At 31.1% G+C, this 18,354-nt stretch overlaps 1 protein-coding gene across 1 annotated transcript in view; it reads left to right on the top strand.

The window, feature by feature from the left end:
* LOC143229890 (transcriptional regulator protein Pur-beta-like) overlaps nt 1-17,946 on the top strand; it is a 46,756-nt gene extending 28,810 nt beyond the window's left edge. Inside the window, exons 5-8 of the mRNA XM_076462756.1 lie at nt 3,436-3,554; nt 6,789-6,918; nt 10,123-10,229; nt 13,461-17,946. Of these exons, the coding sequence (XP_076318871.1) occupies nt 3,436-3,554; nt 6,789-6,918; nt 10,123-10,229; nt 13,461-13,586 (482 nt within the window). The 3' untranslated portion in view covers nt 13,587-17,946. The remainder of the gene's footprint in view (nt 1-3,435; nt 3,555-6,788; nt 6,919-10,122; nt 10,230-13,460) is intronic.
* Nucleotides 17,947-18,354: the final 408 nt, after the last annotated feature.

Here is an 18,354-nt window from a genome sequence, read left to right as displayed (position 1 = left end):
GAGCCATTCATTCTGAATTATTTGCTATTTTCTCTTTGAATGCTCTATTGTGAAACACCTGCTCTCTTCACAGTATAAAATAGAATGAAAAATGAGTTACCTTTAGCTTAGGACTTTTTGCCTTCATTGTCTAAAATGCAGGGTTTATCAGTAGCACTAATTCTAAAGGTGTCTTTGGTCTTGCTTCTTTGTCAAGTATGTTCTGTTTTAAAATATTGGGCTAATTTTTGTTACTCATGATGCTGTTGGAGTCATCCTACTGCTTTGGCTTGCCCATCTACTTCTCATTCAGTTGAAATGAGTGGGCGCACACACACACGCACACACACATATATAATAAGGTAGGTCTTCATTTGACTTATTAATGTTTTTCCTGAACACATTTTCCATCAGTACTCTTTTTGTTTGTCTTGGAACGTTGATTTATCTGTAAAAGCATTGGATTTGGTATTGTCGAGTTCAACAGGTCATTCATTTTGGTCTTAATATGTATTCTTCCTTCGAATTTAGTTATTTACAAATCTGGATCAGAAAGCTTCCAATCTCCTTTAGAAAGGTGCAGTCATGATCATCAGTATGTTTCTCCCAGTTTTTAACTCCTATTTTCTTGTGGTTTCAAAGAAATCAGAAGATTAAAGATCCATTTTAACTCGAAATTTACTTTAACACCTCATCTGAAAGTAGGAAACTTGAGGTTCCTTACAAAGTTTGTTGCAATCATTAGATGATAAAGGGGGATAAACAGGATGCTTATCTTTATAACTATATTCATGGACCATTTCATCATTTTATTTTTACCATCAGAGAGTTAGCTTGACTTTGGCTCAGTATGTTTTCTGTCAAGTGGTTAAAATGTTTACTTCTACTTATATTATTGACTTATACCAGTCCTTTCATCCACTAAGACTTATGTTCAGCTAACCATCCAGCTGGCTACATCTGTTTATCTGAGGCTTTGTAATAATATGGATTAAGGTGTACTCTAGCTATCTTGCAATCTTGTGTACTGTCTGTCATGTTCTTCATTGTTTCATGAGATTATTCCCTTAGGGTGCACTCACATGTAATTCCTGCACTTGGAAATTGCTTCTCAGTGGTGTCTGATGTCAAACTTGTTGTTAATGTAGTATATCTGTTTCTTACATTACTTTCAAGTTTCTCCAGTTTTGGTTGAACTGAGATTTAAGACAGTAGGATCCCTTTTTTTTCTTCCTTATCGTATAGGTCTTCATCCTATCACAGATACATCTTTCTCAGATTCAGTTACTGCACTGGAGAATCAGCAACATTCTGATTCTTGTATTCCTCAAGAAGCTACAGTTCACATTAGCATGTTAGAACTTTGGGCTGTTTATCATGCATTCTTTGAGTTTCTACTCATTTGATGTTGATATAATGCACTAATTCACAGTGTTTGCTTATGTCTACAATCAGAGCAGTATTTGTAATTGAAAACTTTGCTGTAGATTTGATTTATTTGGCTTCATTCTTTACTTGTTCACCTTGAAATTATCCATATTCTTGTGAGATGAACCTTTTACAAATTTTCTTCAAGTTCTCCTTCAAGGCATGAACACCTTCACCACTTTGCTCTCAGTGGTTTTTCCGATGGTTGATTGTTAGATGATCTATGCCTTTGCTACACCTGTCAGCCGTTCATTTTCTTCCTCTCAATTTGTCACTAATTCCAGATTCCTATGTCAGTTTTGGAAGAACCTCTTCCTCTATGCCTTCCCTCTTCTCAACCTTCTTTGCTGAGTATTTGCCAAGATCGGTTACTCCTTGTTTATACGTTATGATGATTCGTATACCTCAGATCTTACTTTGAGTACAGTAACTAATCAGCTTATGTAATTGATTCACTGTGCTTACTTTAATGTTCACAAATCCCTTAAAAGGGAACTTTGGCATGCATCTTGTGGAACTTGCATTTGATGATGTCTCTTCAGTCCCTTTAGAAAATATTCTGCAGATCAGCATGTGGATGAATCTGAATATATTCTTAAAATTTTATTTATGTTGCAGTGGCTCTCCTTCAATGACAGTATGCTGTTTGCATCTGGTTGTGCTTCTTCAAGCCAGTGGATTGCTAGTAGGAGAGTTCTTCTCTATTACCAGCTTTGAGAACACTTAGGTATACATCTTACTTGTACTACTGCAGTTACCCTAGACATAAAATTTTTATCTTCTTGGCACCCTCTTGAAATGGACAGGAGTTTGCTATCTTATGACTAATAATGCCTCAGTGAATACCTTTTTCACTTTCTTTCCACATCACTGCATAATATTTGAGATGACAGAGAGAGAGGATTGTACTCAATATTATGTCTCAGAGCTCTAACCAGAATAGATAACACCTCACAGCTTTTTTTTAAACCTTATTTGGTGTTCTTATTTCAGTGTTCTAGTGTTATTGAGACAATTGTCAGTTCTGCCTAGGTCTTTGGATTCTCCCTTAGTGCCCACAAACTAAATCAGTTTCAGAACTTAGCCAGCTTTTTCAGACAAGGATGAAGTAAGCCATCATGAGAGAAGTATGTCTTATCACTAGTTTATACTGGTCTCCTCTTGTGAGAACTTAGTACTGTAGGTACAGAACAAATCATTGTGTTCTGATCCTGCATTCCTGTTATGTCATCACCTGAGAATGTACATGGCTATATTTTACAAGTAAATACATATTTTAGGAGTGTCTAGGACAATGACATAATCTGTTGAAAAGATTATCTCTTTATGAATGTCATCACTTGGGTCCAATATTTTATTAGGCTGGTTTACTACAGTTGATTCCCCTCATGAATCCATTCCAATGACTGGATTCTATCCACACTGCTCAATAACATCTTTTGTTACCTGTGAATTTTTCTTTCCTTCACCAAAATGAATGACATGGACCTCATTTATATATGCAAAAACAGCTTGTTTGGGTTGAGAAAATATTTTCTCGTTTTTGCATATATATTTCTCTACAAGTGGATTTTCTCGATATCACTGATGGACCTCATCTGTTTGATTCACTACTCCCTCTGCATTGGATTAGTTTTGCTAAATTAACAGCTTTTCAGTACTGTCTTGAAGAATGAAGCAAACAAATACATTAAGATTTTGTATATTATCCTGACACTTGCATAATAATTTAGATGAAAAATTCAAAAACTTTGGGTAAGTTGATAGATGCTTTGCATTGTGTGAGAGACATTCAGAATGTGAAGTTACATAATTTGACAACATTAGATGAAACTCGACAAGGAAATGCTTTTAGTATTTCAAGGGTAAGTACATGATTAAAATTCATTTAAATTCTCAAAATATCATATTTGGATATGCCTTTAAGGCACAGTGAATTCAAAAATATTTCCTGTTGTAACAGCAACTCAACTTTCAACTTCTTGGCAATGATTAACTCTCTTAGGAAAGTTATTTCTAATGTTACAGGTCCTCCTAATCCTGACAACTTACCAGAAGATGGTAAATTAAAAAGTGAATTAATAGTTAAAGAAAATAGACGATACTATCTTGACCTAAAAGAGAACTCTCGAGGAAGGTTTTTACGGGTGAGTATGACCTTTGTTTCTACAATCTTACTGAGAAAGCAAACATTTCATCTCAGAAATATTAACCTGTATTTTTGCCCACTATACAAAATTTGTTTTTAGGCTTTAGACTATCTTGTTGATTAACATATACTCTTCGAAACAAGAAATGCAAAAGGGATATTTTTTTTATTTTAAAGAGAAATATATGTAATAACGTTACAAGCTCAGAGTATGTGATGTTACACGTGTTAAGGCACTGATTGTCAGACCAAAATGACAATAAAAGTTGTGCACTTTGAATACGGAGGAAAACATCGGATTTTTTGCTAAAACGCATGCGTGTCCAATAAATTTGTTTGAGAAATCTGCATGTTCTGCAAGTGCAACACATGCTTTTGCATCCCTATAAAAGTGACAGGTTCTCGGTTTCCATAGCTCAGTGTTAAGCCACCGACACACAATACAGTTACGCCAAGACTGACTGAAGCACAACAGAACAATGCCATTTGTCGCTTGGAAGCAGGCGAATCTCAATCAGATGTTGCCAGAGCTGTGAATGTCCACCCAATCACCATCACAAGGCTATGGTATCATCACCAACAACATGGATCAACTCGTGACCGTCCACGATCTGGCAGACCTCGTGTGCAGGTTGTTGACAGATTTGGTGGTGGCAGCGTCATGATGTGGGCTGCCATTGCCTACAATGCCAGAACAGACCTTTCGCACATTCGAGGGAATCTTACGGCTCAACGATACATCGAGATTCTTAGGCCCCATGTGCAACCCATCATGGTGAACGTCAACGATGTTTTTCAACATGACAACGCCTATCCTCACACAGCCCGACTCACCACTGTCTTCTTGAGACACCACAATATCAATGTTCTTCCCTGACCCTCCAGATCACCAGATTTAAACCCCATCGAACATCTTTGGGACGAGTTGGACCGACATCTGCGACGGCGACAACCTCAACCGCAGACTCTACCTCAGCTTGCAGCAACTTTGCAGAATGAGTGGACAGCCATTCCACAGGATGTGATTCATCATCTCATCGCTTCCATGGACAAGAGATGTCAAGCAGTTATTGATGCTCACGGGGGGGCATACTCATTATTGACGTTGAGTGACGTTAAACTTCAACTAGTGAGAGTGGACTTCGCCTTTGCAGACTTTGGATGTTCAGCAGTGAATGTACAAAGTTTCACACATGTCAAACAGAACTACCCGGAATAAACTTGTTAACAATTTGTCTCATATTTTGCCTTTTGCGTTTCTTTTTTTGAAGAGTATATTTTCATTATTTATAATGTCAAATTATCTTGCAGTTCTGTTATTTTTTACGGTTAACTCTTTTAGCATGGGCTCAGTCTCTGGAACCAACTTCATAACCATTTTATTCTTGTTATGAGTTTCATGCTATAGCTTTTAAATTAGTGTATGTTAACAACATTTGGCAGATTATCAGTAAATATTACAAGGCTTTCATATGCAAAATATCAGATTTTGTAGTAATTCTGAAGGTTTTTTAAACAGTTTCTTTCTCATGCCCTTTTATTTTTCCTTTTTTGCACATGGTCTATCCAACATGAAAAGTAATTTTTATTTTAAGATTTAAATATTTTTATGCATTAGAAAATTTTCAAATTTCAAGTGCAAAATCTTTATAATGTCCAGACAATTATCTTATGTTTCTTAAGAAAACTTTATATTTTGTGTTACTTTCACTGATGAATCTCTGTATGGGTTTAGTCAGTTTGACCATTCTCACAACCACCATAATAATACTAATACTAATAAAAGCTAAATACAAGTTATGCCTTTTTCACTGTACAATAACTACAAATTACAATACAAAAATACAAATGTTTAGACTGAATAGATTGTCTAGTAACATTATACATTTATAAATATTTTTTTTATATTTAACTATCAGTAGTATTTGACTAACAATACAAAAGTTACAGTCATACAGCACATGAGTGTTCTTGTTAATGTATCCAATGATATAAAACTGACCTTTAGTCTTTACAAATTACCTGTTTTTGTTGCATTTTTATGGACTATTATATGATAAAATAGTCCCATTTCAATTTGTATATATTATATGTGTGTGTATATATGTATATTATTATTATATACAAGTAGCTTCTTACTTAGTTTTCTTTTAACATAGAACATTAAATAAGTAAAGCAAACAATTATCTCTTTTAGTTATGACCTTTTTACTCATTTTCTGCTTGCTGTTGGTTGTTAAACCTTATAAATATTTTTCACATGGAGGATGTGAAATGGCATTTTTTTAAAGTTTTATATTTACATTTGTATTAACCAAAATTCACAAGTTACTGTTGATATTGTAGAATTCTACTATAAATCAATATATTTTTAAATGTTTACTTTTTAAACTAAGAAATCAAATAATGTATAATACTAAAATTTGAATTATAACCTTCAGTTTGATATAAAACTTAGCATAAATTCATAAAATAGTAGTTCAATAAAATTTTGAATTTAAATTAACAGATGCAAAGACATGGCCTTTGACCCATGACCTATGTATAAAGGGTTAAATACTTTTTTTTTATGTCTTAGGGAATAACAAACACATTTAAAGTAGCAAAGGTGTAATAATGTCATCACTACAGAAACAACAGCTTTCATGTTGGACATTATTACTAATAATATCTCAGTTATTTATTAGCTTCTGCTTGTGAACAATGTCTGGTAGCTCAGTGAGAAGTCTGAGGGGTTATAATGCTAAAAAATAGACAGCACAGTTAACCAGTTGTTTAGTTTTGTCCTTAATACTAAACAAATGCAAAAAGGGAGTGGTTTGTTTTAAACAAAATTGTACTACTAAAATCTTTTTGGTTTATCATCACTGAGAAATAGTTATTAGAATGTGAAAAATATTAAGTGCAGTAATTACAATATAAAGACATGGTGTGTTTTTAATAGCAATGACTGTATTACCAACCTCTCTTTATTTTTTCAAGTTCTGTTAACTGTGAGAGAAGATTACATTTCCTGTGTCTTTGTGTTGAAAAACATTTTCAGAGTTTATAAATCCTTTTTTTTTCTTCATTACTGATAACACTTCCTTTAATAGCTTTTTAGAAAACTTTGAGTAGCCACTGATTTGCCACTCACTTACAAGTCATCCTTTTTAGCCAATACAGTACAATTTGTAAAAACAGAAATACATGAAATCATATTTTTTGTGTATGTTTTTGTTAATCATAATAGATTTCTCAGACAATCACACAAGGAGGGCCTCGTTCCCAGATTGCTATACCTGCACAAGGATTGATAGAATTTCGTGATGCCCTCACAGACCTGTTAGAAGAATTTGGTACAGATGATGGAATAACATTTGGTAATTTCATGTTAATAATTGAAGCTTGGTTAAGTCTATGAGTTTTTAGTTGTTTATATGTCCAGTATACTTTTAATTAGGACCTAAATAAAATTTTCTGTCAGTTATTAACATTAAATGTGTCACAACTCAAAAGATTGGAGGAGCTACCAAAATACAAAAATTTTTGCTTTGTTATACATAATAATTTACTACATCATGACTCATGTTACAATGAAAGCAGTTGAACAAATTAAACCAAAACCAGTTTATAGTAACCAAAGAACCCCCATGCTGTAACTTTTAACATGAAAATTTTCCTGCTTTTAATATATAAATGAACATTTTTAGAATAAAAATAATTCTGTGCAAAACATTTGATCTAAAACACTGATTGTGAATTTCAAAATATTTTCATATGCCAAATTGAAAGATGATTTTCAAGCTGAGAAAAAAAAACATTTATTTAACTTAATTTGCACTGTTATCACATCTAGAACATTCTAAATAAGTTCATAAAGAAATTAAAATTACATTTGAAAATATACATAAAAATAAATATTAGTAATATACCCAGTATGAGCTGCTTGCATTTGTTGGCAACAGGTTGTCTCAGAGCCTGTCCTTGGATGCTCTTCATAAATGTTTGAAAAATCAATTTTGAAGCTTTAAAAATATAATTTAAGATGCACAAAAACATTTTCTAAAATATGCTATTCAAAACTACAAACAATATCACATGATTATATTTCATTTAAAAGTAGCTAAAAATAATTCAGCTCGAATAAAGCTTTGGATTTGATTCTTTGAGAAATGGCATGCAGTAGGCAGTATTTTTAAGATTTTAAAGATTTCTTTCCAGGTTCAAAGACTGAAACTATATTTCAGAAAGATGACATAGAACTAAAGAAAAACGTTTTTAACTCTAAATTTCAGCTTGTGCCTTTTTCAAACATTTTTGTGCAGCACAGGCCACAAATCTTGTCTTTAAATGAATTAAAATAACTGAAAAAATATAAGGTCACAATAACATGATAGAACAGTGCTCATTAAAACGTTACATGTTTCCTTAACAGAATATTCTAATGAAAGTAGTAAGTTCAGTGTAAATTTATATGATATACATTGAAACAAAAGCCATAAAGATATTGTTCATAATCTCTGCTTTTTCTAGGAATGATGTGTAGACAAAGTTATTAAAAAGTGAGCCATCTGACTGTTCTTGCCTTCTCTTTCTTTGCTATTTTGACCCATTGTAAAAGTTACTGTCAGTCCCATTATTCAATTCAAAGAGATAAAACTCTGTTGTCGTTGCAAGTGACTCACTGCTTTCTTTACAGTAGTTCAAATTAAATATTACTATATCTGATTATTCTCAACTGTAATGTCTTTCATTGCAACATGAAGTTGATTATTGCAATCCAGAATTTTTTTCAATGCATCAATTTGTTAATTTAAATTTAAAATAGTTGCTGAAGGAAAAACCAGTTAGTGTATGTTAATTTGTATATATAATTAATTTTTCATTATCTATATATGTATTGCAAATAAATATTTTGAGAATCTTTTTCATCACTACAGTTTAATTTTGCTTTTATTTAAACCTCATGCCATTTTTTTTAGATGTCCATACAAATAAGTAGTACATTAATGTAACCTATACTTAGAACTGAGAAAACTGTTAGCTGTGATTATTATACACTCTTTAAAGAACTTGTATTTGTTGTGATTTAATATTCATAAAAATAAGCTATCAATAAATGATATTGAAATTACTCGTACATTTTTTTACAGTGCATGATTCCACCTACCTTAGAATTAATGTTAAGTTCTAAACAAAACTGAATCTTGAAAAACCTGATAAATTGTATTATTAAAATTGAACTTTTCTTGATGTTTTCTTGTATTTAATTCATAATTATAAAAAAGCAGATTTCTCAAACCACAGAACTTAGTCATTACTCAGTTGTTTTTATATTTTGTTAATTCAAAAAACTAAATTATTAAAAAAAGATAGCACTTTACTCAAATACTAAAATACAGATTTAAGGAAATATGAATGTGTATCAGAAAGGTTTAGCCCAGCCACAAGTCTATTCATATCTTCATAATATTTTTATAGTTTATCAGGTATGCATGTCATGTAGTATTTATAGTGTGCAGAATAAACCTGTGATTGGATTTAAACAGCAATTCCATGCAAATGTGGTCAAAGTTACAGTGTTAATTGGCCATTGACCACCTGGCTGTATCTTTAAAAGCTATTAAAGTAGTTGAATAAGTAGTAATTTTGCTGCACATATCTTTATAAAACTAATAAGTATTATATTATTTTCTGTGTATCTTCTAAATATATACAAATAGATATAATTCAGTGTGATAGTTTTTTTTTGTTAAAATGACATCAAACTGTTTAGGATGTTTAAGCTTTACAATTTCTACTGTTTATTTGCAGTCAACATACCTAGAAAACATTTTATTGAAATATTATTAGAGAAAATTATTCACCAATAATTCAGTTGTATGTCATAAAAACTGTTTTAGTATTGTAACTTGTACATCAGAATCATGGATTCAGATGTGAAAGAAAAACATAACTTTTAAGTAGTTAAAAAAATGAAAACATTGTCATAATCTGTATTTTCTATTACTTTTTTTCTTTATGTTTGTTAAAAATTTTAAAATGTTAAACAGTTGGTGTCACAAAGTCTACTATAAATGATTGATTGATCAATAGGTGTTTTTTATTCACTTGTGATATTATTTTTAATCTGATGAATAATTTGGGAAACTTTTGTTAAAGTTCATTAGAAATATGTGATATGGATTTCTTTTTCATTTCGATGGTTGGTATTAACTATTGTTGTTTTGAGAATATGAACTATTCACCACCCATTTTCAATGTAAATTTAAGTATTTGATGAAGTCTATCCAGAAAACAAAAATTAACCCTAGATTTTCTTATGTAATTTAATGTGTGTTTAAGACATTATTAGAATAATCCACTTGCAGTATGCACTTCTATAAATACTTGAATGTTTAGTGGATTTTCAGTCTTATATATTTAATTCCACAGTGTGAAAGATTATTTCAAATTCGAACAGTGATTTGCTAATGTCAAGAATTTCCTAATTAGAATGATGTATAAAATATTTCACATGGATCTAGGAATGTTTATCTCTCAAACAAATTTTGCTATTTCATTGAAATTACACTTTGTTTTAGGATTTAAAGGGAATCTGCCAGAGGCTCATCACATGCGGGTAGAGAACAAAAACTTCTATTTTGATGTTGGCCAAAATAGTAGAGGTGTTTACATGCGTGTTTCAGAGGTAAAACTTAATTTTTGTTGTATAAGAAACTTTTAGAATTATTATATGGTTTCAATTATACAGGATGTTCAGAAAGTCACTGTGCAGTTTTGTAATCATATTTTATTCAGTTTATTTCAATCCAGCAACTGGTAGTGGTGCTTAGAAACAAAATAAGAAAGATCCAGGCCTGTATTGATGCCAACGGGGGTCACTTTCAACATTGTTTATAATTGTCATTCATATTTACCTCCTGTATTCTATATTGAAACATGTCTGTTAATAAATATATAAGTGCACAGTGACTTTCCGAACACCCTGTACTATCCCTAAAGACTTGAAAAATAAAACGTTCATAAAAGATGTTTTTCTAAATGTTATACTTGTCTTCTTAATTACTGTAGAACCTTTTGTATAATTTTTTTCTTAAACTACCAACACCATTACTAATACATTTGCTTTAAAATCATGGATGATATCAAAACTGTTCATAATAACAAAATAAAATATTAACTCAGATAAAGAAATCCCATAACAAGACAAGCTGAGATCTGCATTTGAAAAGCCAGATTAATTTTATTATCTGTGTTTATTATAAGCAAAATTATCAAATTGTAGAAATTGGTTTAGGTTTTATTTAACATACAATATGGAAGTACTTTTGTGTCATTGAGATGGTTTTTCAGTGTTTCATGTTCAGATTTATGTAGAGCACCCATACATTATTGAACCATTTTATTGGTTGAATAGAATGAGAACTAGATGGTGTAGTAGTTTCCACTTTATGGTAGAATGAAGGTTGACCACTCATTTTTGTGACATGATTAGTATGCATACCTCAACAAAGAAAATTGTAGAAGTTTGTGAAATAAAATTATTTGTATTTGCATATTATAATACCTTCTAAATCTGTATAACATATTGTTTTATCTGTTCTTTCTGCACTAAATAAATCAGTAGCAAATGTAATTTTTATTTCTGTAAAATATCACAGACAAATAAAATAATTAGAATATTGAGAAATGATTAAGTAAAGCGTGTAATTTTGTTTAAGAAGCTTAATTTTGTGTACAAAGTCTTAACATGGTTGATGCTGTGAGAAATGATTAAGTAAAGCCTGTAATTTTGTTAAACTGTTGTTTAAGAAGCTTAATTTTGTGTACAAAGTCTTAACATGGTTGATGCTGCATCTGCTTGTTATGGTATTTGCTGTGTTTTATCCACTGGAGTGGCTTTATTAACCATTTAATAGTATTAAAAGAGATAAGTTTTTCTACTAAATATTAATAGTAGCTTGTATTTACCACTTTCTATAGATAGTTTCATATGTTAGAATATGTTCAATATTTTGGGTACTGGTGGTTGAAACAGTGTATGTATTCTGATGTATTAAAATTTTCAAGTATCTCTTGCAAGTTGTAAATACATATAAATAACCAATGATGTATTTTATCAGTATAAATATAATTTTTTGTATTTTTTTATGCTTGCTAGAAAATGTAAATTGTGTTTAATATTTTTTAACAAATGTTTTGTTCACCCTAAATTGCCCTAATATGTTATATAAAACATATTCAAAAGGTGTAAAACAACCTCGTATATCACCAAAACCTATTATTTAATGTGAAAATTACAAACTTTTCCAAGGGTGCATACCCCTGGACTCTTCAACTGTGGCTTTGCCATTTATATTGTTTTTCCTCTGAAAGGAACACCCTTGCCTCCTTTTATAAATGTCTGCTTATATTTTTAATAAACACATGCCAAACACATCAGCGACAAAAAAATAAATTTGATATTGAATTTTACGTTGACAGTAATTATGAGTATCTTTTAAAATATTAGAGAAAATACATCCACCATTAACCTGTATTAACTTTTGAACTTTGTCCATTATCTACAGGTCTGTTTGATAGCAAGTGTTAAACAAAAAGTTAATTACAAGTAATTCTATTATGGGAGTTGCCTGTTTACATTTTAACATTTGTACTATGAACATATGTGCAGTATGCAAATATTGATTTGTCTTTCAGAATGTGAAATGTAATAAATAATTCATAGAACTATATTTATTATCTTTATATAATGAGATATATATGAAAGAAATCAATGTAATTTTAATGCTGTAATTGTAGGAATAATACATTTTGGTGAGGCAAGTCTGCTACTATTTGCCCATACTTCTGTTACTTTTGAGAGGATTTAGTTTACACTTAATACAAAAGAATACTCGTGTCTTTAAGATTCTCTGTATAAACGTTTATGCTTTTATTTGGATGTGAAAGTAAAATTACAGTTTACAGGAGATGTTTTCACCTCTTATGCTGAGGTGTGGATACTGTTATCAAGTATAACTTGTTTTAATGCTGGAAAATTAAAAATTGTGTGATATTTTTGTCATCAGTACCCTTCTCTTATTTAAATATTGAAAACGCATTTCTCAGTATTTCAAACAAAAAGTTATCCTGTATCTTAGAGGCTGATGTAGGTAATAACACTGTTATTGATAAGCAGAGAACGTTTCAACCTTCTTAGGTCATCTTCAGGTTAACAGAGAGAGAGTTTGCAACTGACCATTACTGGACACGTGTAGGGACGAGACTAAGACGTGCCTGGCAATGGTTAGTTGCAAACTCTCTCTTTGTTAACCTGAAAATGACCTACAAATATCAAAATGTTGTTCTCTGCTTATCAATAAAAGTGCTAATACCCATACCAGTTGTTCTGAGGTACATTTTTATTTTAAGTGGGTTTTTCATCATCAAGGAAAGTTATCCTACAATCTATTTATTAGAATACGTACTTATAAGCATTACGCAAAGCTTTAACTGTAAGATCTTTGATAAATGCACAAATACAAAAAGATCAAACAGCAAAGTAACCAAAGATTTACATTTTATCAGTGTTTTAATGTAAGTTTTAAACATTGTAGTGTAACACATTGTACAATGTACAAGAATTTTGAGAAATTACTGCCTTTTTTAGTTTTATAAAATCTACAAATACATAAAGGGTGGTGGCATTTATCTGTTAATGTTTGTGTACAGTAACTTATTCTTAAAATAAGACTGCAAAAAAAAATTAAGATGTCAGGTTACTGTTTTTAAATTTTCAAAGGTCAAAAGGATTACCTTACTACAAATTTTATTTAAAAAAAAAATACCTAAGTCAGCCCAACCAACTTTCTTAAATATTATAAAAGAAGTATTAGTTATATATGAATTGAGATTTTATTTTTTTTTTATGTTTTAGGTAAAAAACAATTTCAGAACTGCCATAACCATACCAGAAAAATCATGGTCTCGCTTTCGAGACACATTTGCTGAATATGTTGACAAAATGAAAGATACTGCAGATGCATCTAATGAAGGAAAATAAGAAATTATTTTTAATAAAACAGTGACTCTCTATAACCTGTAGAAAGTGTGTGCTTAGGTCTGTTGCTCTGACTGTCTTCAAAAAGAGGCAAATTTTAGTGTGGAACTCTCTGTTACCTGCAAATGAAATGAAGATAAAAAGTGTCTTGGTGTCACTAGTTCCTTTACGAAGAAACTGCTGACATCATCCAAACACCACGATACGGCAGCTCCCATAGCAGTGCAAAAACGTGACTGTTTGGTCTTTCTTTTTGCAATAGTGTGCAGATTGTCATCTGTTTTGTCATGTAGGCCAAGTTGAAGTTTCTGTTACCTTGTTACAGCCCACATGAAGAGATATTTCCTGCATAAAACCCGGTGAATGGTGTACAGTTGACTGAAAAATAAACTTGATGTTAATTTTGTAATTGTTTTGTATAAACTACCAGTGAACTAAATGCAAGTCTTGATTCACTGAAGTTTATTTTAACCTCCTACACACTGCAGTTGTAGTGAAGGTTTCTAAATATAGAGGGCATTCCATCTGCAACTTCTGGCACATGCAGTTAATTTAATGGGGTAAGAAAGTTAAATCTATTCTTTGTACATGAAGTAGAAGGATTTTAGTTCATCGTAAAGGTTTTTTTTTTTTTTTAATGTGAAACTGAAGATATAAGTTACAAGTTTTACAAAATATTTTGAATTTATTATACACAATTTTTATGTCACTGGTACAAGTTTCAATTCACTTTTATCTAGTAGGTATCAACTCTACTTCTAACATCCACTAATGCAGGTGTTTTACAGCTCTGACACCTTGTTAGCATACAACGAAGTTAACTGTTATTGGATTTTTGAAGTTATCATAACATGTAAACACCAGCCATGGCATTATTGGTATAATAAAGTTCTGTGACAAAATATTCAGTTATAATATTTGCAGTTTATTTAATGTAAGCACAACTTTCCAGTGATTTATTTGTTTTATTTAAATAATTCTTAGTACTTTATGATTTGTTTTTGTATAACTTTAGTTGTAACCCATAAAATCTTTCATAAATCCTTGTTTTCTGGAGAGAAAGAAAAACATATCAAATTACTTATTTACCAAAATAAATGCAAGCTCATTCAAACAGTTTTTTGATGGAAGTTTGGTCTTCTAATCTTAAGTATTATTTAGAACAGTCTGGAATGATCCTGTATGTTGAGGGAAATGTGTGTTTATTAGGTATTTGATATTAGGTTGTACAAAAATAAATGTCATTTTTGAACTGCGAAGTTTGTAAAAGTATAAACCAGTGTTGTAAAACATGCTTTAATCAAAGTAAACATCATTTGCTTCAACATATTTTTGCCAACGTGTAACGATGCTGTTTATGCTCCTGCTATAGAAATCAGAGTTTCTGTGGTCAATGAACTCCTTGAAAGCTTCTTCTGCAGCTGCCTGGTTTTGAAAGTGTTTATTGTTCAAAGACTTGTCAAAATGCTTGAAAAAATGGAAATTTGAAGAGGAACAATCTGGGGAATAAAGTGGATAAAGCAGAACCTCAATTCCCAATTCGTTCAATTTTTGGAGCATCATCCTTACAGGTCTCATAATGCCAATTTTGTTGACCTTCAGTCAGTTTGTGTGGAACCCACTTATCCAAATTTTTCATCTTTTCAGTCGTACTCAGGTGGTTGGAAATGCTTTATTTGCTTGTGCCTAGTTTTTTTGTAAGCTCACTTACAAAACTGCTTCCATTAATGTGTTTTCATCTAAGGATTGCTTCCTTCCACAACCTTCATTGTCTTTAAGAATTTCACCTCCATGTCAAAACCTTTGAAACCAATGCTAAACTGTACATTCAGAAACAGATCAGGCTGAATGCCTGGTTAATGTTCCAGGTAGTTTTGGTAGCTTTTTGTCTTGTGTTTGTTTGAAGTCATAGAGGAAAATCAGACAAAAGTCTTTTGTCTGTGCTGCCTTGGAGGTTGTGAAACTTACTCTGAGTAGAGTTGAAACAGCAAACAATTAAAGACACCTTGTAAGTGACAAATGTGGGATTAAACCACCCAACGATAATTTACTCAATATTTAGCTTCTAAATGTCATGGTGAGAATTCCAAAATTTATTTCTGGACAACCTAATAGTAACACATGTTTACAAGATATTTTCAGTTAATTTTAACAACCTGTCCTTAGCCTCCAGTAATGGAACCCAACTACTTACCTGTTTTATGTACTGCTGCAATTTGTGTCTTTTATAAAACTATAAAACATATAAAATTTAATATTTTCATCTAGATTGATATAGGTTTTATCTTTCATTTCAGGTAGATTTCACAGACAGTATGAACTTCATTAGATTACATGTAGACCTAATGTTAAGGTCGTGATCATTTCAACTTCAAAATCTATTGCCCTTGTAAGTTAGTAATAAAATTGCTCATTGAAAACGTTGCAGGGTTCTCAAATTTTTAGAAATTCCTTAATCTTCATTTTGGTTCTTAGGAACCCTTAAAAATAACTAATTTTGTTTCAATTTTTTTTGTCCTTAAAAAGTAATTATTTGTTGAGGAACTACAATGCCCTATTTTTTTTTTATTATTATTTTTTCTGGAAATGAGAGGAATCGCATTCTGATCCATGAAGTAAAGTGTAAGGGTACAACTGTCTGGTTTGTACAGCAAGTGTGTCATGTAACCATATCACTGAATCATCAGTGATTGAGTATTTTTCACTGTCACATATAACAAACATGCTCACCCTTTTAGCTGTGGGGGAATTATAACATGATAGTCAATCCCACTGTTTGTTGATAAAAGAGTTGGTGGAAGGTGGTGATGACTAGCTGCCTGTCCTCCTCTTACACTGCCAAATTAGGGACGGCTAGCGCAGATAGCCCTCGAGTAGCTTTGCGCGAAATTCAAAAACAAACCAAACTTCTCACTGTCTACTGTTTAACATTTAGAATTAAATGGATTCTTTGCCACGTGTGTTAACATGGACAATTTTTTGAATCCTTAGAAAGCTCTTAATTTTGAGAATGTTAAAAGGGGTAATAATTTTAGCATGAAAAATTTGCCAACAGTGGACCTACCAATACTACAAGTCAATAGTAAATTGTATACATATTTACAAAGTACAAATTTTATTGTTAATGTATTTTACATTCCTGTTCTGGGTCAACCAGGGACAATGATGTTGTCTCGCTTTACTATTTTAACTACCTTACAGAAAAAAAAAAAACAACAAAGGTTTAAAACTAATTTTGTAAATTCCAAACTTATTCTAAAGAGGAAGGTAAAATTAATATATCTCAGTAGCTTTACCGTAAATATATAATATAAAATCAGAGGAAGTTTGGAACTTTCTGCCTTATTAGTTACAGCTATATGACAATTTAAAATGAAGGTATAACAATAAGCATTTTATTTTCTCAAAAGTAAAAAGAAATATTAGTTCTTTTGAAGTAATTTATTTTATATTTAAGAGAATATTCAGTTTAACGTAAAACAGTCGTAGTAAGTATATTATGAAAGTGTGTGTGTAGACTATTAAATGCTAAGAGTTTTCAACTATTTATGTAAAATTTCTGTGCCAAAAAATTAGACCAATCACGTAGTTTTGTTTTTATTCTAATGCATACCAGATGGTTCACTTTTCCTTTTTGTCGTTTACTTCTCTTGTGTTTAGACTCTGATGTTAACTGGAATTATGAAATTTTTGTTTTCCTGTTGATATAAATTATAGAATATTCTTCAATAAATTCACATAAGACTTTCCTACTTTTAACCAAACTAATGGAAAGGCTTGTTTAAAACTAATTTGTATTCTGTTAAAAATGAATATAAAACATCAAATAAGAAAAATGCTGCAGAAAAAAAGTTGTAGGGGTTTTAACAGCGCTGAGTAAATGCATCTACTTATAACTTCCAATAAGACCTGACCACCAAATAAAACAAATTATAGGCCAAGAGAAATTATAGCTCGTATGTCTTCAGAATGTAATAAATCAACACCTTCTGTCCTCAATCACGGTAGATTAGAAATTAAAATATTTACATCAAGTCGATGCAATTTGTTTGCTGTGGTTCTTAGCCATGGAACGAATATATCCAAAATGACAACTGCATATGTAAAAATTTCCATAAGCCAAGATTTGAAAATACAAGTTAAAAAGACTTTTTACTCTCTTTTGTCAATACTTAGATAATTTAAAATCGAGTTATGAATTAAAGTTAAGTGTAATTAAATAAATCAAAGATATTGATTTTGTTCGCGATACAGTCTTACACATTTCAGTACAACAGATATTCACTCTTTGAGATAAAATGTTGTTTCTTTAAATAACTAAAGTGTATTATTAAATAAAGAGAGACTTTTCATATCCTAAAAAGTTTGAATGGTTTGTGATTACTTAAAGCACAATGACTCGCTGTTTCTTAACATTGCAGTATGGTTATGACTTGCGTTTTTGGTGAAATATTTTGCATACGTCGGTTTACATATTTTGGTTTTACTTTAAGAGCTATTATTTTCTGTAATATATATATTCTGTTTGTTGTCCCTTAAATTTTCTTCATTTCGGAAGTTTAAAATGTGGAATATGTAACAATATTGTCAGTTTTTACATTTATTTTCCAAAATGTATTATTTAATCTCCCCTTAAGTATTGCTTTAGCTCTTGGAGTTTCCAAAACCATGGGTTTTGGCATCTTTAGCGAAGTTTTCATTATTTCAAAACTTCTCTATCACAAAACAAATAATGACAGGGTTACGGTGTGTCAGACAGTTCATTTCGTTA

The sequence above is a fragment of the Tachypleus tridentatus genome, chromosome 10, assembly GCF_004210375.1.
Source record: "Tachypleus tridentatus isolate NWPU-2018 chromosome 10, ASM421037v1, whole genome shotgun sequence".
Lineage (NCBI taxonomy): Eukaryota > Metazoa > Arthropoda > Merostomata > Xiphosura > Limulidae > Tachypleus > Tachypleus tridentatus.
The sequence above is the reverse complement of the archived record's forward strand: the minus strand, read 5'-3'. Positions and strand labels throughout refer to the sequence as shown.